General features: G+C 52.6%; 1 protein-coding gene across 3 annotated transcripts in view; it reads left to right on the top strand.

Annotated features, from left to right (window-relative positions):
* CHCHD3 (coiled-coil-helix-coiled-coil-helix domain containing 3) overlaps window positions 1-25185 on the top strand; it is a 289840-nt gene that overhangs the window by 260381 nt on the left and 4274 nt on the right. For 2 of the 3 annotated variants that reach the window (XM_075558684.1, XM_075558682.1), the window contains one exon: window positions 17009-17210. In XM_075558684.1, coding sequence (XP_075414799.1) covers window positions 17009-17210 — 202 coding nt within the window. The remainder of the gene's footprint in view (window positions 1-17008; window positions 17211-25185) is intronic. The other variant, XM_075558683.1, reaches the window with a different exon arrangement.

The raw sequence follows: 25185 nt of genomic DNA, 5'->3' as shown, positions 1-25185 counted from the left end.
AGATAGAAAGCTGGTAGCTGTCAGCACATGGATGGCATGCAAGACAAGAGAAGGGCCAGGGTGCCTGTAAAGAGGCTCTACAGAGAAGAACAGAGACCCCTCCCCGCCACCTCCATCGCCCCAGACCCCGTCCCCGAGGATCTCCAAAATTCAGAAATCAATGAGAAGAAAGAGAGGTAGGAGGAAGCCAAGACACTCTCCAGACAAGAGTTGTAGTTCACTCAAGTCTGGGCGGATGGACCACAGAAGATGTGGCCACCGAGAGGCCTCTGACTTCACTGAGCACTTTCCGTGACTGGCAGTGAACGCCGTCCTGCTGTGGATGGGAGAGAAGAGTGGAAGGGGGGGGGCGGGGATTGGGGGCACTGTTGCGGTATAGGGCTGGCTAGAGCTACACGTTGGGACTTGTCACACAGACTCCTGACCTGGAAGTTTATCAGAATTGATAGTAGTCACCCTTCCCAGGGCTCAGTAGCCACGGGTATCTCCATCATCGCAAAACGTTCGGGTCGACAATGCCACGGTCAATAATATTGGAATGCTCGCGATAATCATGGGAAAACAGGATGGAGGCAGGGAAGAATGGAATCCCTGGATGGGAGGACTTTTTTTTTCTCCAGGTGTTTCTTCTTCCACAGTAGCACTAGAAAAAGACGTCAGTGGGTAGAGGAATATTGGTTTGTTCTGTTTTGTTTTCTCAGTGAAGTATGAGACCAGGTCATTAGCCAGAGGTGGAAGGGAAGGGGAGGGTAAGAGGGATTTCAGGTGGCTGGACGTGACCTGAATGACGGTAGGGAAGAGGTGGGTAGTTTGCGACAGGTGTAATCGCAGTGTGAGTAGATCTTGGTGTCTACTTAAAACTTTATTGTGATCCCGGTTTCCCACGTTAGGTGATTTTTCCCCGGAAACATGCGAGCGGAGCTCTGTGTTCGGGGCGTTCGTGAGGCAGACCGCCGTAGATGGGCGTGTGTAGTGGCTTAGACGAACGTGGCTGCACTAGAGTCCTGCGGGAGACGTGAAGCTAATGGAGCCCATCCAGGACACGGATTGCGAAGGGCGTTGTTTGGTCCTCACGCTCGACACCATTATCCCTTTATAGAAGCATCATTGCGACCCCACCTCTGAAATCCTCATCGTAGTCATCAGAGGAGATTGTTTGTTTTCCAGACTTGGTGGTTGCTCTTGTTCATTTCCATCGCAGCAGCAGCAGCCTCGAACGTTAAGCCAATTTGCCGGATCGTGCCGTCCTCTGAAAAATGCTTAAATCCAATTTATATAACACAAGGGGATGAGATTAGACGATGTGTCGGAATTTAATGCTGCCTTCTTATGGCATCAGTACTGAATATTTTAGTTAGTCAGGACAAAAAAAGAAGCATGTTTGAATTTTCACTTCCAGGGTGATTGTGTGGGTGTTCCACAGACTCGCATGTCATTCAGTGTTCCCGTGTAAGCTTTTCATCGACAGTAGCCCTAAAGACCTGGAAAGTGTATTTTTGAATCGATGCCTACATATAGTTTATAGGGCTTGTCTTTGTTATCTAATGCTGCTGTAACGGAGATGCCCTGGTAGTGGGCTCAGTGTGTTTGTGTTGGGCTGCTAACCACAAGGTCAGCGGTTTGAAACCACCAGCTGCTCCCCGGGGGAAAGATGAGGCTGCCTGCTGACGAGACGGACAGTCTCAGAAACTCACAAGGGCAGCTCCACTGTGTTCCATTTGCAGCTATGAGTCAGAACCGACTCAGTGGCAGTGCGTTTGGCTTGGTGCTTTGAGCTGTCGCAGAAATACCACAAGTGGACCACTCTCACAAATACCGTACATACTCATGTACAAGCCGAGTTTTTCAGCACATTTTTAATGCAGTTTGTGTGGTAAAATTAGGTGCCTCGGCTGTCACTCGGCTTATACTTGAGTATATCGGTATATTTCCTCACAGTTTGGGAGGCTAGAGCCCAAATTCGGAGTACTGGCTGTAGAGCTCTCTATCCACTCGAAAGGAAGGTCCCCATCTCTTCTTCGCTTCTGCTGCTCGGTCATCTCCATGTGACTTGGCACCTCTTACCCATCACAACTTCTTAACTTACGCGTGATCTTACCTATTTTGATTTTTTAACAGCTTTTCTTTTTTTGACATGTAATTCACATACCATACTATTCAATGTGATCTCCTTTATATCCCCAAAGAGATTGGCTCCAGATGCAGGCTAATCCTGCCTCGGCTTGGTAACAAACATAACCTAATCCTGGTGATCATCGCCAGACCCAGCCTAATTTACATAAGAAACCCCCACTCACGAATGAGATGATAACCATAAACAGAGGTTATGACTTGTAACACATGACAGAGTGGAGGATGATGACATCAGGTCACTCCATACTGGAAAGCACAGCCTAGGCAAGTGGACATACTTGGGGTGGGGGTGGGGGGGCAACACACTTCAATCTTATTAAATAGTGAGTCTGAATTTATAGTCCACTTGTTCTCCAAAATTGGTAAATAGTGTTAGTAACTTGTTTAATTAGCTATTCTTAATGCTAGAGAAAAGATTACAGGTGTCAAGGATTTCATTTGGCCTGGATCCACAATCAATGTTCATGGAAGCAGCAGTTGAGAGATCAAAGGACGCCTTGCATTGGTCAGTGTGCTGCACAGGACGTCTGTGAAGTGTTGAAAAGCAAGGAGGTTACTTTGAGGACTCATGTGCACCTGACCCAAGCCAGGCTTTTTTCAGTGGCCTTATGTCCGTGTGAAGGTGGGCATTGAATAAGGAAGAACAAGGAAGAGCTGATGCATTTGAAATCTGGTGTGGGGGAGACTAAAGTACTATGGAGTGCCAAAGTAACAAACAAATCTGTCTTAGAAGTGTGTCCAGAATGCTCTTTAGAGGCAAGGATGGTGAGACTGTGTCTCATGTGCTTTGGATGTGTTGTCAGGAGAGACCAGTCCCTGGAGAAGGACATCATGCTTGGGAGCGTAGGGGGGCAGGGAAAAAGAGGAAGATCTTCGACAAGATGGATCGACCCAGGGACTATGTCAATAAGATCAGACCGTGTTCCGTGTACTTGCACCTAGCGTCGCTGAGTCAGCACCCTAACAACAGTGCTGGCCATGAGAGGAACGATCGTGCTCTCTTTGTCCCCAGCGTTACCTGAAACGTACTGGTGTCCCAAATTCAAACTCTCATTCCCAGGGGCTTTCAGGAAAGGACGCAAAGGTTAATGCTTGGGATGCTTCCTGAGCTTCGAGGTTACAGGGTAACGTTGTACCAGGTTGTTGATGTTGTTTGACCACTTTCTGTCTGTGGGGTGCGGGAGTGGGGGTGGCAGTCGTAAGCTTCTGTGTTCTACCCTTTTGAAACGAACGTAGTTCCTATGGAAACTTAGTACTGCTGGGATAGTGCCCTTCGCCGCTGGTGAAGAGTAAAATCCTTTCAGAGGGCGATTCTGTAATGTTCTGACCCAGAGCTGCGTGGGAAATGGACATGAGGAATGTGTGTGGGTGCACTCTGGCTGTTCTCCCGGCTCATATTAGATCATGTTGGGAATGACCTTGCAAATGTCACCAGCCTAAGACCAGACGAGGTAAGCAGTGGCGTCCTAACAGTTTCCGTGGGCACTCTTGTCTCCCAGCCCCACGCGTCATAGCTTGTGAGGAGGCAAACGAGATGAAAAGTATTTCTGCAAGTCCACTTAGCTCTGGGAGGAGGGGTGCAGGGGAGGGTGAAGGAAAGGATGGCATTTTGTCGGCTATCCGTTTCATGGAATTCTTGTTTGATGGAGCTGAGGGCGGTGAAACCCATTATGATTAGAGGCTATAGTAGTCTGTGCATGAAATGATGGCCTGGTGTAGGGAAGTGATGGGGAAACTGCCACGGATGGGTGTGGAGCCTACAGAAAGAGGAAGCATTTCAGGGGAAGACTTGCCCATCCCAATTCCTGAATATAAAGGAGGGCATAAAGAGCCCTGGTCAAAGGCATGATGAGGAGCTAATGACATTGCTAGGGGTGAAAAACGGAAGGGAATTCTTGGTCCATTAGGAGCATGGAAATCAAGTAAAGCAAACCTGTCCAGTTGATGTTGAGATCCAAGTTTTAGGATTCCAAGGAGTCTAAGGGGACAGTCAGAACTCGTCCCTGGGTTACTGCTCTGTGAAGTTTACGAGCGGCGAAGCCCAAAGAAACCTGTGGTCACTCACCTACGGACCGGGGAGGTGGCTGAGGAAACCCGTTGGTTGACACACACAGCAGTAGACGGAGCGCCACAGGAGGAAGAAGAAGTTGGTCAGAAGCTGTAGAAGAACATCCAGGACAGAAATCTGAGCTTTGGAAATGGCTCACCTTGAAAAGGTTGGGAGAGGGGAGGGGAACCCCAAAAGACAGCAAGAACTGAGCTTTTCCAGGATGGGGACATCGCCCATGCTTTTCAAACCCCGTGTTTCTGCCCACTAGCTATGGTGACGGAGCTTTCCTAGTATGACCTTTGACCCACGTCTGAAACTCTCACCAAATGATGGGGGAAGATTATGCAAATCGGGCATCTGTAGCACTCCTAGAGGGGATTAGTTAGTTGTCGTGCCACACCCTTGGCTATCAGGACAAGCCATAGGTGAAGGGAGAGGAGGAAAATTAAGTCCCAGGCCATCAATCAGGAGAAGAGCCACCGGTAGAACCCGTTTGGGATCTCCGTGTGAAGTGGCAGAGGCTGCAGCCGAGACCTTGGGGCCGAGCAAAGGAGCCAGGCTGAGACCAGAGGCTGCAGCAAGGAGCCCGTGAGGCAGAACAGCTGTGAGAGAGAGCCAGCAGGCTGTCTTCCTGACTCAGCGCAGCGAAGGCCACGGGACCACATGGCTGAGAGGCTGACGATCAGAGAGAGACGTGACTACTGACTGAGAAGAAGCGTTGCTGTGTCCAGTGACTGTCTCTGTGTTAGGCCAGGTTGCGGAGAGAGACACAACCCAGTGCCACTCAGATACATAACCTGAGAGAGAACTTTGTGTCAAGAGGACAGCCCAGCCAGGGCCTTGGTCAGACTCACACAGCTGCAGGCCAGTGGCCAGAAAGGTGAAGGGGGGGCGCATGGACAGGTCGGTGCAGAGTCCCGTGGATGCAAGGTCTTTGGGGAGAATGGCAGGGTGCCAACAGCTCCTTAGGGAACCACTCCTGGAGGCAGGCTCAGAATCCAAGCCAGGAAGAGGGAGAAGTTCTCACTGGCCCCCTTATGAAGTGGCCTCGCCCGCAGGGAGGCGTCACCAGGAGACCACCTGACTGGCAGACTGGACTCCACCCCTGCCTCCACGTAGGTACCATGGCGTTGGTAGGACTGACCAACCAGTATCCTTGTTCTTTACTGACCTGACTCATGGTCACCTGTTCCCCTCACACCGTGAGTATTGTCTTTGAGTCCTTTGTGGCCACTGCAGCGGATCGCCAAACCCAGCGTGCAAGTAGAGCGTGGCGGAGGACCAAGGGGTGTCACAATACCTAACGGAGGATGGAGGGCAGACGCGGGTCAGACCTCTGCCTCCCGGCAACCGGGAAGCCAGAGGAGGTCAGATGTCCTCGCTACTAGCGGTGGCCTGCCCCGGGAGCCGAAGCGGATGTGGTTTCCCTGTCTCGCTTCATAGAAGGTTGCCGAGATCAGAGATCAGAAGGGCGTGTGCTCCACCTGTACTGAAAGGCTGACCCCTTTGAAGGCACCTTGAATTATTTCCCAGTTTACCTTTTGTCTTTGCCTGTGGGATTTCCGATTGCTCTCCATCTCGGTATTGCCGTACATTTTCAGTCTGGCACCCCAGCATCCACAGAAGCGGCATTATCATTGAGAATTTTAATACGTGCGCACCTGCATGACAGGGCACTGAAGTGTTTCTTGCAGCGGTAGATACGAACTAGATCTGAGTATGCTGATGTTTTCAAAATAAATCATTTCTTGAATAAGCAATAGGTACACATGATTTTTAAAATGTTTTATATAGCATAGAAAAGTAAATCCCCTTCTTATCCTCATGAGAAGTAACTGCTGTTACAAACGTGTACAGGTTACGGGGCTTTGAAGTGAACTTAGGTGCCTCAGGAGTGTGTGCAGTATAGACATAGCTACACTTGACCATCATCTTTAAACTCCACTTTCCCTCATGAGCTCTATGCCCGGCTTTTCTCTGTTCACTTCAAAGCATACCTGTGCCCGGGAGCAAGAAGGGACTCGCGCAGAAAGTGCTGGGTGCTCAAGGTAAGTGCAGGGCAAAGTCCACAGTAAAGACAGAAAGACACCCCAGTTAACAAGTTGTCGCAAATTGGGATCAGAACACATGATGGGTACAGCCCGTTGCCTGCAGCGGTGCCTCCTCTCAGCCATGCCACGAGCCGGGTGGCCAGGACCCTCGGTCTCTCAGCACCGTGCAGTCGCTTGTCCCTGCCCTGCAGAGGCATGTGTTGCAAGGCTTTCTTAAGGCTGTACATGCCCCAAAATCACCCTAATCGGCCAGCCAGTCTCCTGCACAAAGACACGCAGCTGTGCGCTGAGAAGCCTGCTGCTCAGCCTCACGATCTCAGCGCTGCTCCTCTGCTCTGTCCCACGGGTCGCAGGCTGCGGTCTAGGGCACCGCTGGCGAGGATCTCACACGTGCTCTGTTGGTGGCTCTTCTTTCGTAAGGGTTCCGGCGCTTCCAGTTCCTGCTTCTGACGTTAAGTCACTCTTGTGCCCAGAGGAATGGCGAAAGGGACAAGCCATTGATGCTTTCTGGGCCTACCCCCCCCCCCCCGTCATCGTTGTGTAGGAGTTAAACAAACACTGTGGATAGGAGAGCCACGCCAAGTCACTTCCCGGCACACTAGCTTCTGGGCAGGCGGGCACTTGTTGAAAATGTACCAGCGGGACTCACTTTCCTGCCCCTGAGGTGATACGGTCTTTACCCGTGTGGGAGCCTCGTGCCAGCCCTGTGTCAAACGAGTCTGCTGGTGCCATTTTCCCGCCAGCATGAGCTCACTCCGTGTCTCTGGGTCACATGTTGGTCCTTCCCACGCTATTTCAGACGTTCTCATCACGTTCTTGCACCCTTTACACACGCACCCACTCCAGTGTCCAGAGGGGATGGAACAGACCAGGGTGTCACTCGGCCCCTTCTCCACCCATTGTCTCCCACTGGTCGGCTATAGCACCCTGACCCTTAAAGGGAGAATCCAAATGAATCATTGTCCTCACCTGTCACGTAAAGAAAGAGATTTGCAATCTCTCAGCAAGGGGAGCCCAGCGCCGTCCTTGCTCTGTGTGCCCTGTAGTTGGAGCAGGCTTTTAAAATGTGGTGGGGAGGGTCCCTAAAGAAAAGTAGCAGGCACTCTCACGACAGGCGGAAAATCTGGCCCTAACCTGGGTGGTGGTTCAGTGTAGTTTTTGCGGGGGTTGGGGATGGGGGGGGTGTCCTAGCCTTACATAGGCCTGTGACAGTTTGAAATTTTAAAATCAAGCTCTTCTTGATGTATCTTAGTACTGAAAGCACTCCCTCCAGTTTGGTCATCGTAGCAAAGAAGGAGGGTCACGGGGATGTATTATTGTCATGCTTGGGTGAGTCAAATGGAATTTCGCCAAACTTTCCACACCCCAAGTCATCCCTCCGCTGAGAAGGAACATTGAAAAGTAAACCCTCATCTCAAAGGGTGATTCTCCTAGGAAAGTACAAGCACCTAAACGTGGGAGCTTCCTGGGGATGTGTCTGCTGCACCCTCCTCTGCCCAGCCTGCTAGCACGCACGGCTCATCCAGAAGGGCTGGACGCTGTGGCGGGAGGACAGTTAGCGCTCTCTGGGTGTCCGTGATGAAAAGTATGGAGTAGGACTGATGAAGTAAATATTCCTCCAAATAAGAAAGGGGGAAAAAAGCAGTCGTGGGGAGGTGGTGTTAATTTGTACAGCTAGGTACCATCGAGTCAGGCCAGCGGTCTGCTCATAATCGCTGCTGGGACCAAGCCCCTGTTACAGCCCCCCGTGTCGGTCAGCCCATCCGACCGAGCCCCTGTACAGCCCCCGTGTCGGTCAGCCCATCGACCAAGCCCCTGTACAGCCCCCGTGTCAGTCAGCCCATCCTACCGAACCCCTGTACAGCCCCCGTGTCGGTTAGCTCATCCGACTGAGGCCGTCCTCGCTTTTCACTGGCCCTCTCTCCTTTGCCACGCACGGTGGCCTTTTCCAGGGACTGGTTTCCCCGGATGGCACATCTAAATCATGGGAGACACAGTCTCTCCAGCCTCACGTCCAAAGAACGTTCTGACTCTCCTTCGTCGAAGACACATCAGACTGTTCTTCTGGCAGCCCTTGGCACGTGTCCTTTCCCGGCGCCACATTTCAGCTGTGCCCGTTCTTCCTCCATCTTCCTTATTCATTGTCCACTGTCGACATGCATGTGAGGCCACTGAAAATGCTATGCATTAATCTAGTATCTCGCTGGAATTTCTTAGGTTTTAGGTTCATTCCAAGTATCCTCACTCAGAAAAATCTGTCCGATGGTCTGAACCAGTACCCTGTCCTCGACTTTACTGGGAACGCTCTCGTCAGCTCTGCCCAAGTCTCTCCCTCCAGAACTCGAGATTTTCTGCCACGAGAGAGGAGGGTCTGGGAACAATGCTGCTCCAAGAACTTGGAATTAATGGTGTCTTCGGAGAACAAGTCACCTGGTCTAGAACTTGCAGTCTCCTTGTCCCTTCTCTCCCTCCCCTTCCCTGTGGGCTGGTCCGGTACTCAGCTCTGCTTTGTCTGGATGTACCTGGCTCATCATACCTCCTTTCTTCGTAGCAGCCCTCGAATTCCCGCAGATTCCTCCGCTTCTGCTTCATATCTTGTCTCCTGTCTCGCACTTGCCCCCCATCCCCAATCTGGTGTTGATCCCGATCGGTATGTTACTTGGCTATGTGGTGGTGGTTAGGTGCTGTCGGGCTGGTTCCAGCCCGAGGGACCCCGTCTGTGTCCAGCAGAACGAGGCACTGCCTGGGTCTGCTCCATCCTCTCCCAACCGTATTTCCATTTGAGCTCGTTGACCCAGCCGCTGTGTCAATCCATCTTTCAAAGATCTTCCGCTGCCCTTGTACTTTACCGAGCATGATGTCTTTTTCCAGGACCTGGTCTCTCCTGGCGACGTGTCCAAAGTGTATCAGAGAAACTCTCACCATCCTTGCCTCTAAGGAGTACTCTGGCTGTACTTCTTCCAAGACAGAGTTGTTTGTCCTTTTGGCAGTCCATGTGCTCTCAGTGTTCCTCGCCAGCACCGTCACTCACAGGAATCAATTATTCTTTGTTTGCCCTTATTCAGCGTCCAACTTTCACATGCACAGGAGGCTATTGGAAATGCCATGGCCTCGTCATCAGAATAGCCTCCTTGCTTTTCCACAATTTAAAGAGGTTGTGTGCAGCAGGTGGCCCCAGTGCAGTGCATTGTTGGAGCATTTATTGTAAAGCCAGGCAAGATGACATCCTTGACAACTTCAAATAGTTGGCCACATCAAGTAAGGATGCAATCGGTGGGCTGGAGAAGGCATCCCTGGCAGGGGAAAATATTAAAGAGCAATGTTGACACCCAAGTGAAAGTTACCACCGGATGAGCTTAGCAGTTTAGCAACATTTGTTTACTGTTAAAGGTGTGAAACTTTGCCTCTAGCCTCTGGGATTTCTGTGGGGATTCTTTAGTTGGCTCCGAGATAAAGCTCTTCCTGCACACAGCTCCTCCCACCTCTTCAAACCTGGTGTGTTAGCAATCCTCATGAACACCAACAAGAAGCTTGTCTCCCTCCCGGGGAAAGCAGAGGAGTTTGGAAGGTTTGCCATTACCCACATAAGCCACATACTCATGTCCTCAAGGTCTCCCAGTCTGTCTCTATTATCTAGATTCACTGAGTGGATCTCTCCTTCTCTCTTAAGGAAGTTATTTCCAGAGACTTAAGGGCATTTCTTGCTTCCTATTCTTCAGAGCTGGTGTCTCGAGGCTGGAAGACTGGATTCTGTGTCGATCATACGTGCAGTCCATCTCTGTGTCTGCACAACGCTGTCGTTTTGACTTTATCCGCTCTTGACCTCGTTATAAGAACTTGCAGGGAAGGAAGGGAGGGGCCAAAAGGAAAACGAGCTGATTCCAGGAACCTAAGTGGAAGGCGAATTATGAGAATGACGAGGGCAACGAATGGACAAGGGTGCTTTACTCAATTGACGTATGTATGGTTTGTGATAAGAGTTGTATGAGCCCCAGTAAAATGATTTATTAAAAAAAAAAAAAAAAAGAACTTGCATACACTTCTCTCCCACCAGATGTGTCTTGACTCGGTGAAGCCCAGACTCTCACATTGGATGCCCTGAAATGGATTAGTTAATGTCTCTAGCTTCATGTGTGTTATGAGGATGGATGGATGGATGGATGGATGGATGGATGGATGGATGGATGGATGGATGGATGGACGGACGGACGGACGGACGGACGGGTCGACCAACCATCATGTCTTTCATCCTTAACTGGACAGGTCTGATTTTGTTGACCATGCCAGAGTTTCCGTAGACTGGGATGAGGAAATGACTCTCAGAGAAGAAGGGGAATAGCGTTCCTTTTGTGTGAGCTGGGCAACTTCATTTGTGTGACCATACATTCAGATCATCACATACTGTAGATGCATGCGTTTAAAGAAGAAGAGAGCCAGGCTGTGCTTGCTCATGATGACCGTTGTCTAACTTGATGGGTCACTTTATGAAGTTAGGTGGGAGGAAACACTATGTGTTGGAGGGTGGGGTTCTTTGTTTGTTTTTTTGGGAGAATTGGTACTAAATGGCCCTTGCGTTGCCTAGAATCCTCCCTGAGATATTCCAGATGGGAAGAACTTGGTGTGTGTCCCTATTACTTGGACTCATCCATGCCTTCTGGATTCAAAAGGAGGCTGCTTCACTCCTGCTGGGCGACGTCCAAGAACCACGACTGCGATCCTAGTACATGCATGGCGTGGGGGCCCCTTTCTGTACGGCCGCCTGTGTGAATGCTGCTCTCCCGGGGGCTCTGTTAACCCTACAAAAAGCTGCCTCAGGTCCCCCCAGTGCCCCATTTGTTACAGTGTCGTTATTTGACGTCTGTTAGGCAATCATGTTGTTCTGAGCGTGGAGAAGAAGGGGGGGAGAGAAAAGAATGATTTGTGTCCCAAGGTTGTCCGTCTAGATAAGAGAATGGGGTTGGTTGGTGTTTCTAAACAAGGCCTCTCCACCCAGAGTAGAGTGTCACGTGTCCACCTGGGAAGACGGTGGTGAGTGAGGACAATGGCCTGCCCTGCAGCCGGCCTGCGCCCGGGCTTGAGTGACTGCTGAGCTCCCTCACCCTTTGCGGCCCAGATTCCTGATTGGTGGCCTCTCACCATGAACACGTACCTTTCTTTGAGCTCATGTTATTTGCCGCCCATTTCTCTGAGCTGCCTCTCGGCCAGAGGATCTGAAGACAGGGTGTGCCTGGTGGTGCTGGTGGGCCTTGCCATCACTCGCCCCTGGCCTGCGGCGGCCTGGTGTGAGAGCGCCCCCCAGCCCCGCGCCTTTATGGCCCTCAGTGTCCTTGAGTCTGGTCTGTGTATGAGTCCCACCAAGGCCGCCATTTCAACTGGAGGTTCCCGGAAGTTTTCTCTGTAGACTCTGCCTGGTCTTCAGACTTTTAACCGGGGTCTTAAGACCCTGGGGAAATACTGAAAATGTTTTCCCTCCTTCTTTGTGGGTCACCCTCCTCCAGCAGGGTCCGCCCAAGCGCTGGGAAATGAACCCGGTTCCATTCCCAGAGTCAGCCAAAGCACGTGCAGCTGGAGGCTGCTTGCGTGCGGAGGGGAGCACCTAGTGAGTCTAACCCCCCAGTGGCCACTGTGGGTGGTGAGGGCTCTGTGGTGGTCAGCAGGTTTGGCTCATTGGACAGGTCAACACGTCCCCGGTCCCCTGTAGCGGTGTTCTGATGACTGACATCCTCACAGTTGCCAGGCATAATTTCAGCGATGGTTCTCGGGAAAGGAATTGTGGTCTTATTTTAGCTTAGTTTGTTTGTTTTGACTTGTTTTTAATACACAGCAAAGTCGGTGTCAGAGCAGTTTGAAACAAACCCACCAAAAAAGCCGGCAGCAACCATCTCACCCTGTTGTCGGTGCTTGATCTCCCAAGTCTGACTGTGGAAATCTGATGACAGCGCAAAAAGAAATGTCGTTAATGAAGCCAGAGGGCGGGCATGTGCCAGTGCAGAGAAGCCCAGGCGGGGCTCTTGTCCATTTCCTGCTCTCCTAGCCTGTTTGTAGTTCATTCCGGACATCCCCATTTGGATGTCATCATCGAAGGCAAGATGAAAATGGAAGTCATGTAACAGGAGGTAAAACATTTCAGACACTTTGGTCCGTCTTACTACATTCTCAGGTCACTTTCCTACAAATAATAAGAGACGCCGAGTGTCTGACTCACCGTGGCCCAGAGACCCGCCTGCCTGTGGGGTTTCCAAGGCTGTGAATCTTAACGGAAGCAGCCAGCCCATCTTCTCTCGCAGAGCAGATGGTGGGACGTCCTTTCCGTTCGCAGCTCAGTGGTTAACCGGCCTTGCCACCAGGGTTCCCAGACTAGAGGTATTCCAGGGTCTGCAGAATACTGCTCTCTCAGCACCACAGCTTCCCGGGCCCATGTTTTCACTTCGTTCTGACCAATTAACCCAGCCCACAGGAAGCTGTCCGGAGCTGGTACCAACAGTTCATGTCCGTCACCAGGGTATTTTCAGCAGCACGGATTAGAAGCCGCTCCTTAAATATGGATCTCCGTTTAGTTCTCTCTTTCCCAGTTTCGACAAGGTGTCCGTCGCTGTGATGAGACTGGGTGATCCCTTCCGAGATGTCTTTGAAATGATGCGTGGCATTGGGCATTGGCCACCACTGTGGGACTGGCCACAGCACGTTGAACCAAAGGGCTGTTTCTGACTGTCCTCTAGGCCCACCGCTGGGCCGTCCATTCTGCCTGGGTGTACAGTCGTCTAGGGCACCCTGCGGGGTGGGGTATAGCTGGGGTGGACTGCTGGTGCTTGTCAAAGTGAGGGGGGTTGGGACCAGAGGGAGAATGGTCACAGGACAGACACGGACAGCAGAGAGGGAGAGGTGTCCACCTGGGTAAGACTCATAAAAGACCGTCAGTAATTGATAGGGACATCTAAAGAGACAGTTACTGGAGTCATGATTTCTTAGGGGTGTGGTGGGGATGTTGGGGAGAAATGAGGAGCTACTAAGAGGAAGACAATAAAATGTTCGAAAATGGATTGTGGTGGTGATTGTGCAACTTTCTGATGTGATTAAACTGTTGAATTGTGTGATATGTAAATGAGGTGCCAATGAAACCATTTTGTAAAGGGTCACCAGTCCTTGCCAGGGCCCACCAGCTGGGCTTTCATTCCGCCGGTTCCCCTCGGGTGTTAGGTCTTCTCGGCCCTTCGTTACATTCCCAAGGCGTCCACTTGTGCGTTTCCTCTGTCCTTTGACGTTAGCCACCTGCCTTGTCTTCATCCGCGCTTTTCTCTTCTCCTCTCCAAAGGGCAGTCTACCATCAGGAGTCAGCTTCCGCCGTCGCTGGCCTGCAGCTCGCACGGCCCTCTGTCCTACTGCCTAATGGTGCCTTTTGCCCCCGAGTGGGGCCGAACACCGTCAATACAAATCCATGGCCCATAATACTTATTGGAGGATCGGAAGTGGCTCTAAAACCCTCTTCCTGAATGGAAGGGGCCTGGGCTTGGGTCTGATGGCCTGCTAATCTCATTTCGCATTTTCCCAACGTGAAAAGGCTGCATTAGGCTGCATAGCACGCGCCGCCAATCAATACAGAGGCTGCGCCTGCCCGCCTGCTGCTGCAGCAGGGACAGTTCTGTTGGTTTCCTACCCTCGCCCCCCCCACTACGTGCTGCCATGTGACCATCCATACAGTGTGTGTGTGTGTGTGTGACTACACACACACACACACACACACACACTGACTGAATGGCTGACAGAGAGGACAGACTGGCACGGGAAAGCAAGTGCTCTGGGAGTGAATCCTATTGATCTGCCGTGATAAAAGTCTATTTCGACATATTTCAAACCATAAATAACTCATGGACTTTAACTTGCCTGGCTAATAGCTCGCCACGAGGTAACTCTTTAGCGCCCCCTCAGATGCCCACTTCCTGAAGAGTCCTGAATGCTAGCTGAGTGATCACATTGAAAGACTTTTTCAAAGAACCAGTGGCCTTTCCGTTGTGGTGTGTCCTGTGGGAAGCTCAGTCCTCACTGGCCATCGCTGGCCATGAACAGGGTCGTGGTAGTCAGCATCTTCCCGCCAGCCTTCCGAGATCTTGAAAACTCCAGAGCAGAGGCGGGGTGGGGATGTGATCTTTCCCCCTCTCCCAGGAGAAAATGCTCCCTAGCTTTCCTGTGAACTATTCAGCAGCATCATTCTGAGATTTGCTGGATTTCCAAACCAAAAACCAAACTCAATGTAATTGAGATTCATAGTGACCCCATAGGACGGGGTAGAACTGCCTGTGACTTTCCGAGACTCACTTTTTATGGGACTAGAAAGCCCCGTTTTTCTCCCAAGGAGTGGCTAGTGGTTTCAAACTGCTGGCCTTTCAGACCACAGCCCAACACTTAACCACTACAACACAAAGCCTTCTGAGGCTTGATCGTATTTTCTCCAGCGTGTATCTGGATGTGGCTCTGTGGTCACCAGTCATGAAGCGGTGCCCTTGGAAACACCACCCGCCCCTTTTAAATAGTGGCCTCTGGGGTTCGGGACGTCCATTCCCAGCCATTCTAGCTGGAAAGGAATGGAAACACCTAGGATTGGCAGTGAATGAAACAAGGAGAGCAGTGTTATGTGAAGTTGGGAGGCATTGGCGGCAGTGCCCCCCCCTCTTTGGAGGGGGAAGCCACTCGGGCAAGAGCATGATTTGCGTCTCCGTTTCTACTCCAGCAAATATATATGATCTTAGCATGTGGGGGAAAGTAGTAAGACATCGTCACCCAGGGGTTTCCTGATTGACGAGAAGTTGTCCTCCTGTTTTCGCCCCGGGCGGGGGTCAAGGCAATTTAGAACCCATAACGTTTTTAAGTAATACCACTCCCAAGATTACCATGGAAATAGCAAACTTCAGTTTCAGAAAGAGAATTGATCGGATGGGCTCGAAGGTTTTTGTACTCATTTGAAGGAGGGAAAAAAGTGACTTCTCTAGATGTGTAAAGTGGTAATAGCCCGTATCTCCTGGGGGGGGGGGGCTGTATTCCATGGACTCCACATCTCCCTGCCCTCTTAACAGTACTCTTTGGTTTCCTTTATAAAGTACAATCCATTTGGTTTGCTTTTGTATTAGAGCTTAAATTCCGAGCACCTGGTTTGCAGGCAGCTATGATAGGAGTGAAATCCCAAAATCCATTTTCAAGTCCCCGTGGAAGGCGAGCCTCCTTAGAATTCCTTCTGACCGTGGTCCGGGGAGGTCAGCAGCCTTGCCCGCAGGCAGAGTGCTTTGGAAAGTGGGTTTCCTCCACACGCTAAAGCAGCTGAGGGCCGGAGGGAAGGCTCCCTCCTGGAGGGGCCTTGCCTGGTTGTCCTTGATGGGGACTGCCACACTGGGGTTACATCCCGTACATCATCATGAGTCATGCCCTGCCTGACATGGTCAGGAGGCCCTGGACCATTCTTGTAAACTCTTCTGTCTGATAGGATGTATAAGAGCCAACCGCTGATCCTGTTTCCACGTCTCTTGTCCCACCTGTAGCTGTTAGGTGGTGATCCACTGCCAAACATGCCGTTGTGACAGTTTCCTTTTTAAGGCCCAGAACCTCAGTAAACCCTTGGACGTGATTATGGCCTCATGCTAATGCTCACTCTCTCATCCAAATGCTAGGTCTTTGCCCTGCTTACTGAATTTTCCTCTTCCATAGTATTTGAGATCTGGGGTTTCTTTTGCACCCTAAAACAATCCTCAGAGCAATCTGACTAAAAGATGAGATTTGTAAGTTTTAATTCGTTAAAAAAAAACAACCTAACCCAAGGAAGTTAAGCCATTTTTTTTCCTTTTCATTTATTTACAGTCAACAAACTGTTAGTGTGTATCTGTCTCTGGGCATTGAGCTTACCAGGAAAGCCAGGCAGGATCCTCCCACCTTAGAATTCCCGACGCAGCACATGTGGTCTGGGAAATGGCCCTCTAGGTCAGTGACGTGTGCATGGTGAGGGACATTAATAGGGGGGTTAGTGGGCTCACCGGAAATAAACATGGTGCCTTCCACTGGCGAAGGAAGAGCTCACGGGAGCTGTATGGAGACGGTGGCACTTGAACTCAGTCTCAAATGGTGAGTCTGCGTTGTCCAGGCCCCTGAATGCAAAGACCCAACAAGAAGAAGTGTCGCAAGTAAGCCTGGCTGGCAGTGGCCTGGCCCGGCTGCTGGGTGGGCATTAGAGGCTCACCCATGGGCAACAGCAGGACTGATAAGAACCTTTGCGCTTTATGTGGGAAGCACTGGGGGGAGATACTCTCAAGATTTGGGGGTTGGAAGGACCCCTCCAGAAGACATGTCGAGGCTGGACTAGAGGGCCAGCGCTGATCAGCTGCGAGGCCGCTGCCCAGCACGGAGGTGTAGCTCATGGTGACCAAGTGTAGCTACGGAAGACCAAGTGGGTGTGGGAATCGGAAGAAGCCTTGACTCCGGGATTTCTGGTGTGGCCATCGGGCTCTACAGCATGAGCTCCTTCAGAGGGTTTCCCTGGGGCTCGGGTGGGACGTTTTCAGGGTCCAGAGTAGCCCATAGAGTGTCAACCAATGGAGTTCATTTCGTAGAAGTGAGCATTTTTATCAGTAGGAACCATGAGGATGTTGGTCTTTCTTCAGAGGCTGAAGAACTTCATTTCTTAAATCTCCTTCCACCTGTGTAGTGTTCATGTCTTACTGGATGTCTCACGTGTGCTCCCATCTCCACCCCTCTCCGGACCCTGCACCTCACGGTTCCCTGTCTCTGTTTTCAGGCGGTATGGCTGCCACCCAGTGTGTGCTGACCTGCAGGCCAGAATCCTCCAGTGTTACCGCCAGAACGCCCAGCAGACCCTCACCTGCTCTGCTCTGGCCGCCCAGTACATGCAGTGTGTCCACCAGGCCAAACAGGTGGGTGTGTGTGCCCCTGCGAAGCAGCCAGCAGGACAGGAGGAGGCCCTCCAGCAGGGCCCAGAGGTGAGAATCACGTGGGTGACTGTGGGAAAACTTCCTAACTAAACGGGTCATCGTGGAGAATAGGAGTCGGTGAGGGGTTAGGTCATAATCACATTCCATCCAGGTAGGCGAAGGAAGGGGTCTAATCTTGTGTTCAACTAACTTACTTGTCTCCCCTCGTTTACTAGTTTTGCTAGTGGCCCTGGCCTTTTGTCCTCTGTTGTGAGTGGTGCCGTCGAGTGGGTTCCGACGTGTGGTCACCCGCAGGGCGTGAGTGCAGAGGACCACTCCTTCATGGGGCTTTCCAGACCGGGGCCTTTGGAAGCTACAGCTCCCCTGGGTGGGTTTGAACTGCCAACCTTTGGTTGGTTGCCCAGAGCTTGACCTCCAAGGACTACCCTACACTGAGTTACAATATCATGGTGCCCTGGAAGCCAGTGTCCAGGTACTTGTAGGTTGGTGTTCAGAGACAACAGAGAGGACGGGTCCCCATTAAGGGGCCAACAGCCCTTGGCTCTCTAAGCAGCAGGGCCTGGTGAGAAAGCTCCATTCAGTCCTCTTCCCGCTCGATGGAGTCCACTCAGGGGGGGCCAGGAAGGGGACCCCAGAGAAGGAGCTGAGGGGAGAGTGGCCTGGCTTTCGTTCTCTGGAGCCATCTATTTCCTGGACCCATCGTCATGTGCTACCAGGACACGCACGTTCTCTAATGCATGAACTCAAAAAGCTAACGGCAAATCCCGGAGCAGAAGGTCAATTCCGGCGGGCCTGCGAGTTAACGGATTGAGCAGACAGATGGAGACAGGACTTATGGGAAACCCTGGTGGTTCCTGCTGACAGACTCCCTGCCGCTCACCTTCTCACCCCGCTCAAGCAGGAGCTGGGCTCTCGCAGCATGTCCTTCTGAGTCTAGTGTACAGGGGTCATCACGTGGCCTCGAGTCCACCTCTGCCCCTCTCTACAAACATCCAGCTAGGCAGGTGAGAGCGTCTTGGGGAGCCGGGAGAGAGCAAGTGTGGTTGGAAGGGGCACCCAGAGTGATTGAACTGCTAGCCAGGAGCTTGCGGTCCTTTTCTGTTTCGGGCCCGGAGTGGCACCTGTGTACCTCTTAGTCCCGCAGCGGCATTCTGCTCTGGAAAGGTCTCCGTTAGGGGTGACACTGCGAAGGTCAACTCCGTACCTTTAGATTGTGGGCTGGTGCCAAGATTTCCCCAAAGTAATGCTAGCATTGGACTGAGGGTGGGCCGGGCCTGGTGGGAGGAATGGCCGTGAGGATCCACGCTGTGGCCTGAGGGCCCTGCCAGCTTGCACGTGTGAGCGTGAGGCAGTTCCCAAGCGCTGCCAGAGCCATGGCCCCACCCTGCCAGTCCAGGTCGGGTTGCATTTCGCCTGCAGCATCCCTGGAGGCCAATGGCATGCATTTGTAAAATAAGCAAAAGCAACTTTCAGTAAAATCCAGGAAGGGGGGTGGGCTCGGGGGAGGGCATTAGCATCGGACGGGCCTAAGTTCTTATCCCTAGCCTGGGTCTTCAGGTTTAGGTGAGCTGGGGTCACGGTATCCCAGGCCAGGCTTGTGGTGATGATGATAGGTTGATGTAAACCAAAAGCCAAACCAAGCCCACTGCCACCGAGTGAGCCCCTTCAGACTCTAGGGGCCCAGTGGGACAGGAAAGCCCCTGGCGGCTTTAACTATGGAAACCGCCGCATTTTTCTTCCATAGAGACGCTGGTGGGTTAGCAGCCCAGCACTTAAATGCTGCGCCACTAGGACTCTTACTGTACAAAGCCTTTTTCCCTCCTTCCTTCCTTAGTTGTAGTGTTTCATGCTGGCTGTAACAGATCAGCCAGACGCATCGGATGATGGGCATTGCCTCCACAAGGGAGCCTCCTTTCCCGATGAGCTGCAGTCTAGTTGGATACTGTAATTTAATGTGATGTTTCAGCTAGGACGTTGGGAGTGCCTAGTTCTCGTGACTCTTGTATCAACTGTTGCCCACTGCTATCAGGTCGATTCCAACTCACGGTGACTGTGTATAGGGCTTCCAGGGCTGCAAATCTGCCCAAGCTCCATTAGCCTCCTCTGTCTCCCGAGGAGTGCCTGATGGGTTTGAACTGCTGACCTGTATGTTACCTGTCCAATGCTTACCCAGCAGAGCCACTAGGAAGAGCCCAGTTGTTGTTGCCTTGACTCATCCCTGTGACCCCGCCTGTGGCTGAGGCGACCCAGTCTCACGCACTTTTATTCCCAGCTGTTCGAGGTGGCACCCTCCTGCCTTCCTCCATGGTTGTTCATTGTCACAGACCTGCCCACCATGGGTGGGCGTTGCCGCCACTCCACACCATCTCCAGCACTGGTGGGTGGTGGTGGTCGTTGTTTTTCAGCGGCCTGTCCTTGTTAGTGTAAGGTGTTTTGATGTTGGACGGCGAATGGCAGTGGGCTTGTCAGCCATTTGGGTGCCCTTTCTGGTCATTTTCTGTGCATGTCCTTTGTCCACTTTTTAATCGAGGTGTGGTTTTCTTACTGAGGCACTGCAGATTTGGGACATTTGCTCCCTGTCTGTTACCTGGTTACTAAAGATTTCTCTTCCGTCTGCGGGTTCTCTTTCTGCTCTCTGAAGGAAGTCTTTGGAGGCTCACGAGTGACTGATTTGGGGGAGGTCCCAGTCCTCCGTTTTGTCTTCTGCTGTGTGTGCTTCTCTTGTGCTGTTGTTCATGTGTGTCTGCTCCGCTCAGGGCCCTTATATCCGTCCCTGTTTTCTCACTGCTCATGGGTTTGCATTCTGCTCTTTGAGTCCGTGGGGGAGGAAGGGGTCTTGTGTCATCTGCAGATGCAGCTCCAACGTTGCCAGCGCTGTTTGTTGGAGAGAGCATCTCTTTCCCCTTCCATGTTTTCTTTTGGCCCTTGGTGGGAGATGAGTGTCTGTAGGTGGATGAGTTTATTTCTGGATTTTCTATCTTGTTCCATTGGTCTGTGTACCTGTCATTGTACCAGGACCAGCCTCCTTTGACCACTGTGGCTCTCAAGTAGGGCTTGAGCTTAGACTTTTCAGTGGCTGGTTTGGGGGTAGCGAATTTGGTAGGTGCTTCTGGGTGAAGCAGAGGGTGCTGGATGTTGGCCCCACCCAGGGGTTTCCTATTCATAGAAGCTAAGGGCTAGAGAACAGCCAATCCTGCCCGACAGCAATTTAAAAATAATTCGAGAGCCATAAATACATTTTTACAAACAAAGGAAATCGCCATCATCTGAATCATAGGCTTTGAAAGTTCTCAATTTTACTTCAGAGCCACGTGCACATAGGAAAGCAACACCAGGGTCCCGCACAGTGCTGTCCGCTGTCCCGGCTCTAGAGGACTCGTGCCCACAAGACCACCGCATGCCACAGTGGGCACTCTGCCACCCTGTGCCCCTGCAGTACTTAGGCTGGCAAGGAGTCCTCATGGCGGTGTCGTGGTGACACATTGCGCTGCCAGTCTCCGCACGGTTGGCAGCTTCAAACCACCAGCTGCTCCGAGGGAGCTCTGGGCTTCCTTCTCCTGCGTCGGACCCCACAGTGGTCATGGCGAGTCAGCATTGGCTCAATGGCAGCGACTTTGGACTTTTGGTTTAAGCTTTCCAGGTGATCGCACAGCAGTTCCCCTGCAGAAACTTGGGGGATTTAATTATGAGATGCTTTGGCTTGCAAAATGATCACTGAAAATAAAGGGTGTGCTTTTTAAGCAGGCGGGCATGGGATGGGGGGAGAGCATCAGGGGGGGAGGGGCAGGGGGCTCTAAGGGGGTACCCAGTGCCAGGGCAGTTGGGTGGGAAAGCACGCCATCCCTGTGCCTCTGCACTGTGACCCTGGGGGAGGGGGTGGAGCTGCCTGTCCAGGCCCGGACATCTGGGGAGCAGCCTGCCCCATCTTTCTCCTGCAGTGTGGTGGAGTTGCGGTGACAAAGCAACAACCCTCCTCAGTGAGCAGCCAGGAGCTTACCTGCCGGGCCACCAGGGTTCCCCTGCCCCCAGTTATGATCTCACTGGAGGGCCCAGTGGCTGCTTGTCCTCTCATACCAGGCTTCCCTCTGCTCCTTGGGAAGCGCGCTTGTCCAAGGCCCCAACGCTGCCCCCCTGTCAGAAGAGACTTTGCCAGTACACATGGGTCCTGCATGCCCACAGGGGCAGCTCTTTCTCAAGTTTATGTCCACGGGGGCAGCTCTTTCCCGGGCTTCCCGTGAGGGCAGAAAGAGCCTCGGCCTTGGAAAACTCTCAGCGGCAGGCCCATTTCTGACAGTGCTGGCGTGTCCTCCCTGGGATAATAGCGGTAGGCAGCCCCTCTCCAGGTTCAGATGGCTCCTAAGATGGGCTTTCAGGGCTCCCCAGAGGCCTGGGTCTGTAGCATAATAGATTTTACTGACTGGAAAATTTCCGGATACGCCTAACTTGTGTGTTCTTCTCATCCACCCACTTAGTCGCGCCCGTCTTTCTTCATCCATTCTTAAACAGTTCCTTGTGGGTTGACCTGGAAGCTTTAGATTGTGGGTTCCAGTGTGCTCTCTGTTTTTCATGAGTGTAGAGACATTAGCATGTGTTAAAGTGCCATAATTGTTCTTTCTAGGACTTAAAAGCTAAAGGCTAGCCGTGTGAGCTGCAGGATTTAAAAATGGAGAATATTGATTGATACAGACCGGGGCCTTACTGTTCCGCCTGTCGGCCTCATCGCTCTCTGTGGGCTCCCCAAAACCTGGTTCACCCACTCTTGCCATTCAAACTTCATTCTCATTTGGTCGTTGTTTTATTGTTATTATTATTTGGTAAGTTGAGTGGGAGGTTGGCATTTCAGACCATCAGCCTTGCATTCAGCAGTTTAAACCACTCACCACCACCCCCACTGGGTCCCGCCCCTCCTCCCTCCTCCTTTACCCCAAGTCAACACCTGTCAGCCCTCTGCCCCCCTGCTCCGTCCTCCCCCCTCTTGAGCTCTCCCCCTTAGTAACCTGCAAAGTCAGTTCCCCTTGGTGTCCAAGTCCTGGCCTTGGCGTTTGTGTTCTGGTAGTGGTCTACCTCCGTGGTTGTCCTTTAGTGGCTGGCTACCATTGTTCAGCATAATGCATCTCGGGGGTCTGCCCGTGCTGTGAGTTGCTTCCTGGTTTCCGCATCGTTTTTCCGGCAGCGCATCGTGTCCGTTGTGTGAGTACCAGAGCTGCTTTATCCATCCTCCTCCTGACGGGCATGTGGGCTGTCCGGCTTCTTGTTGTTGGAAGCACTGCTGCAATGAACATATATGTGTGTGTGCTTACGGTATGGCTCTGACTGCTGTCCACAGTGGATGTATGTCCTTACAGACCCACGAGCAATGCGTGGGGGAGGGTCCCTGTCTCCACCCCCCTCGCCCAACCTTGGGGGTTCTTCATCCAGCCTTGCTGTACCCACCTTCAGGGGGCCGTGGGGGAGTGGGGGGGATGAGATGACCTACAGCCAGTCGCCTCTAGACCGACTCGTGGAAGTCTAAATTCCGGTGGGACCCAGGAATTTCTGGAGCCACAGCGGCGGAATGAACCCGAGGAATGACTGCGTTGAGACCACCTTTTAGAACCCTCGCGTCTGAGCGCCCAACAGCCGTGTCGTCTGACTAGTGATGCGTCTGTCCTGAGCTCTGTGCCCTGTTGTGACAGTCAGTGCAGGGTCCGACGGCAGCCCCCGCTGGAGAGGGGAGGTGGGTGGCTCAGTGGGCAGGGAGGGTACGGAAGGAGGAGGGGGAGCATCAAGGGAGGCGTGCAGGAATGCCCGCCCAGCCCGAACCATAGAGTCGGCGTCGCTGGGTTGCACGTGTAGACACCGGTGAATCAGCAGGTGTTCCATGTGTCTTCTGAACTACACGAGCAGGAAATGTGACAGCGGGCTCTGCTCCCCGCGACATACGTGCAGCCAGTCTGGGCACCCCAGCTCTTTCCCTCAAACTGCTGCTGCTGATAGGAAGGTAGAAAGCTAGTTGACTTCTTCTGGAACATTCTTTGTTCACTGAACGTTGGGATGTATGGGTCATATCCTGAACTGGCCTTGTGTGTCCTCAGTGGTGCCTGGACGATTGTCAAGCTGTGGGGAGCCGTCCCCGAGCAGGTGGCCTCTCAGCCAAGCCTGTGGCGGCCCCGGGTGCTCTGTGCCACGGCCCTGGGGACAGTAAGGTCCGTGAGTTCCAGAGCCTGGTAAATGCAGACAGACCCTAACCATCCTGAGGGTGAGGAAGAGCAGGAGACATCGTGGGGGTGTGGCTTTAGCACCCAGGTCGCATGAGACTCAGTGCCAGCCAGGCTGAGCTGCGGGTCTCCAGGGAGATCCCAGGCTTCCCCCAAGGGATGGCCCTGGGAAGTCATGTGACACAGCCCTGTGGCTTCCCTTGGAAAACTGGAGCCCAGGAAACTCTGACCTGCAGGTGGGGCAGTGTCCACATCACTGTCACCTGCTCCAGAGTCCACGTTCTGATTGGCAAGTCAGAGATGGGGCCTGGGCGTCTGGAACCAGAGCTTCCAGCTGCTCCGAGTTCCTGCTGGGCCTATAGGGACTAAGCTACCCAGAAAGACATCCTCAGCCTCAGGACCAGGGTGGGAGACAGACACCTTGCCAAGGGAGTGGGGCCCCTGGGAGAGAAGTCCTCCTCACCCTCACCCCTGTCGACAGTGAGGGTGCACCTGATGGGAAGCCACACCTGGTCTGTGGGAGGGAAGGAGCCCGGCCCCCAGCTCACTCCCAGTTGTGTTGACCCTGTGTGGCTTCCCAGCACCCTGGTCCTTTCCACTGACCTGCCCTGGTCCTCCCTCCTCCCTCTCCCTCAGATGGATCCTGGTGCCACCCCCAGAGACCACCACTCTGGATCAGTAAGGGTTGCCTCTCAGGAAGACCTGGCGGTCCTCACCTTACTGTGTGGGAAGGCTTCTGTATCACCGGCCCCTAGTGACAAGTTCCCATCCCCCAGCCTCAGGACACACAGCGTCGCCGGACAGAGCTCCCAGCCTTCAGCAGGGCGGCCCTGAGACTAGGGAATTGCATCAAGCAAACTGAATTCCCAGCTTTAAACTTGTTAGCCACCCTCTCCACCATCAGAATCCTTTCCTAACCCACTTGGCAGAGGGCACGCTCGCTTTATGACATTTTTTTAATATATATAATCTGAGTCTGATGGAAGACGTATTACCATGGTAATAGATTTTCACTTTTTCTTAGTGGGCTATCTTTTCCGGTGCTCATCCCTCACCAGTTCGGACTGCCTTATGTTGACACCCCAGCTGGTGACTGGATTGGATTCTGCACAGGAGATAGGAAGCAAGGCCCAGGTGTACAAACGTGGACTTGCGGTTCCTCCAAAGCAGGAAGAACCAAGAGCGGCTCTCACGGAGGCTCAGACCACACCCACTGCCATCGAGCCGATGCCGACTCAGCAACAGGGTAGAACTGCCCACCTGGGTTTCCAGAGCAGTAAGTCTCTGCGGCAGGAGAAAGCCCAGTCTTTCTCGCGAAGAACGGCTGGTTATTTCCAGATGCTGGCCTTGCGATCAGCTCCCAACACGTACTAGATCCCAGAAAACCAAGTATAACTGGCTGGTCCGCTTTCAGGGAGCCAAGAAGGCGGGGAGAGTGAGGTACCCAAGCAAAGCTCGCGGAGGTTTTTCATAACTGGAATGCCTCCATGCTTCTTCCCTCTTGTCCATGAGCTTGCTTTTGCTGCCCCTTAGCAGCAAGGATGACGAGACTTCATCTCATGGGCTTTGGACATGCTGTCAGGAGAGACTGGTCCCTGGAGGAGGACGTGCTCGGGAAAGCAGAGGGGCAGCAGAGAGATGGATGGACGCAGTGGCTGCAGCAGTGGGTTCGGGCACGGAGCCATGGTGAGGATGGTGTCCATCGGGTCACTGCTTCAGAAGCAACTCACCAACACCTGACAACAATGACATCTCACCTGTGGCTGGAGCCCGTGTCCTAGCCCTAGCCCTACGCCTTGGGCTGCTAACTGCAAAGCCAACAGTTC

This window comes from Tenrec ecaudatus, chromosome 9, assembly GCF_050624435.1.
Source record: "Tenrec ecaudatus isolate mTenEca1 chromosome 9, mTenEca1.hap1, whole genome shotgun sequence".
Classification (NCBI taxonomy): domain Eukaryota; kingdom Metazoa; phylum Chordata; class Mammalia; order Afrosoricida; family Tenrecidae; genus Tenrec; species Tenrec ecaudatus.
This window is presented reverse-complemented; position numbering and strand designations above follow the sequence as displayed.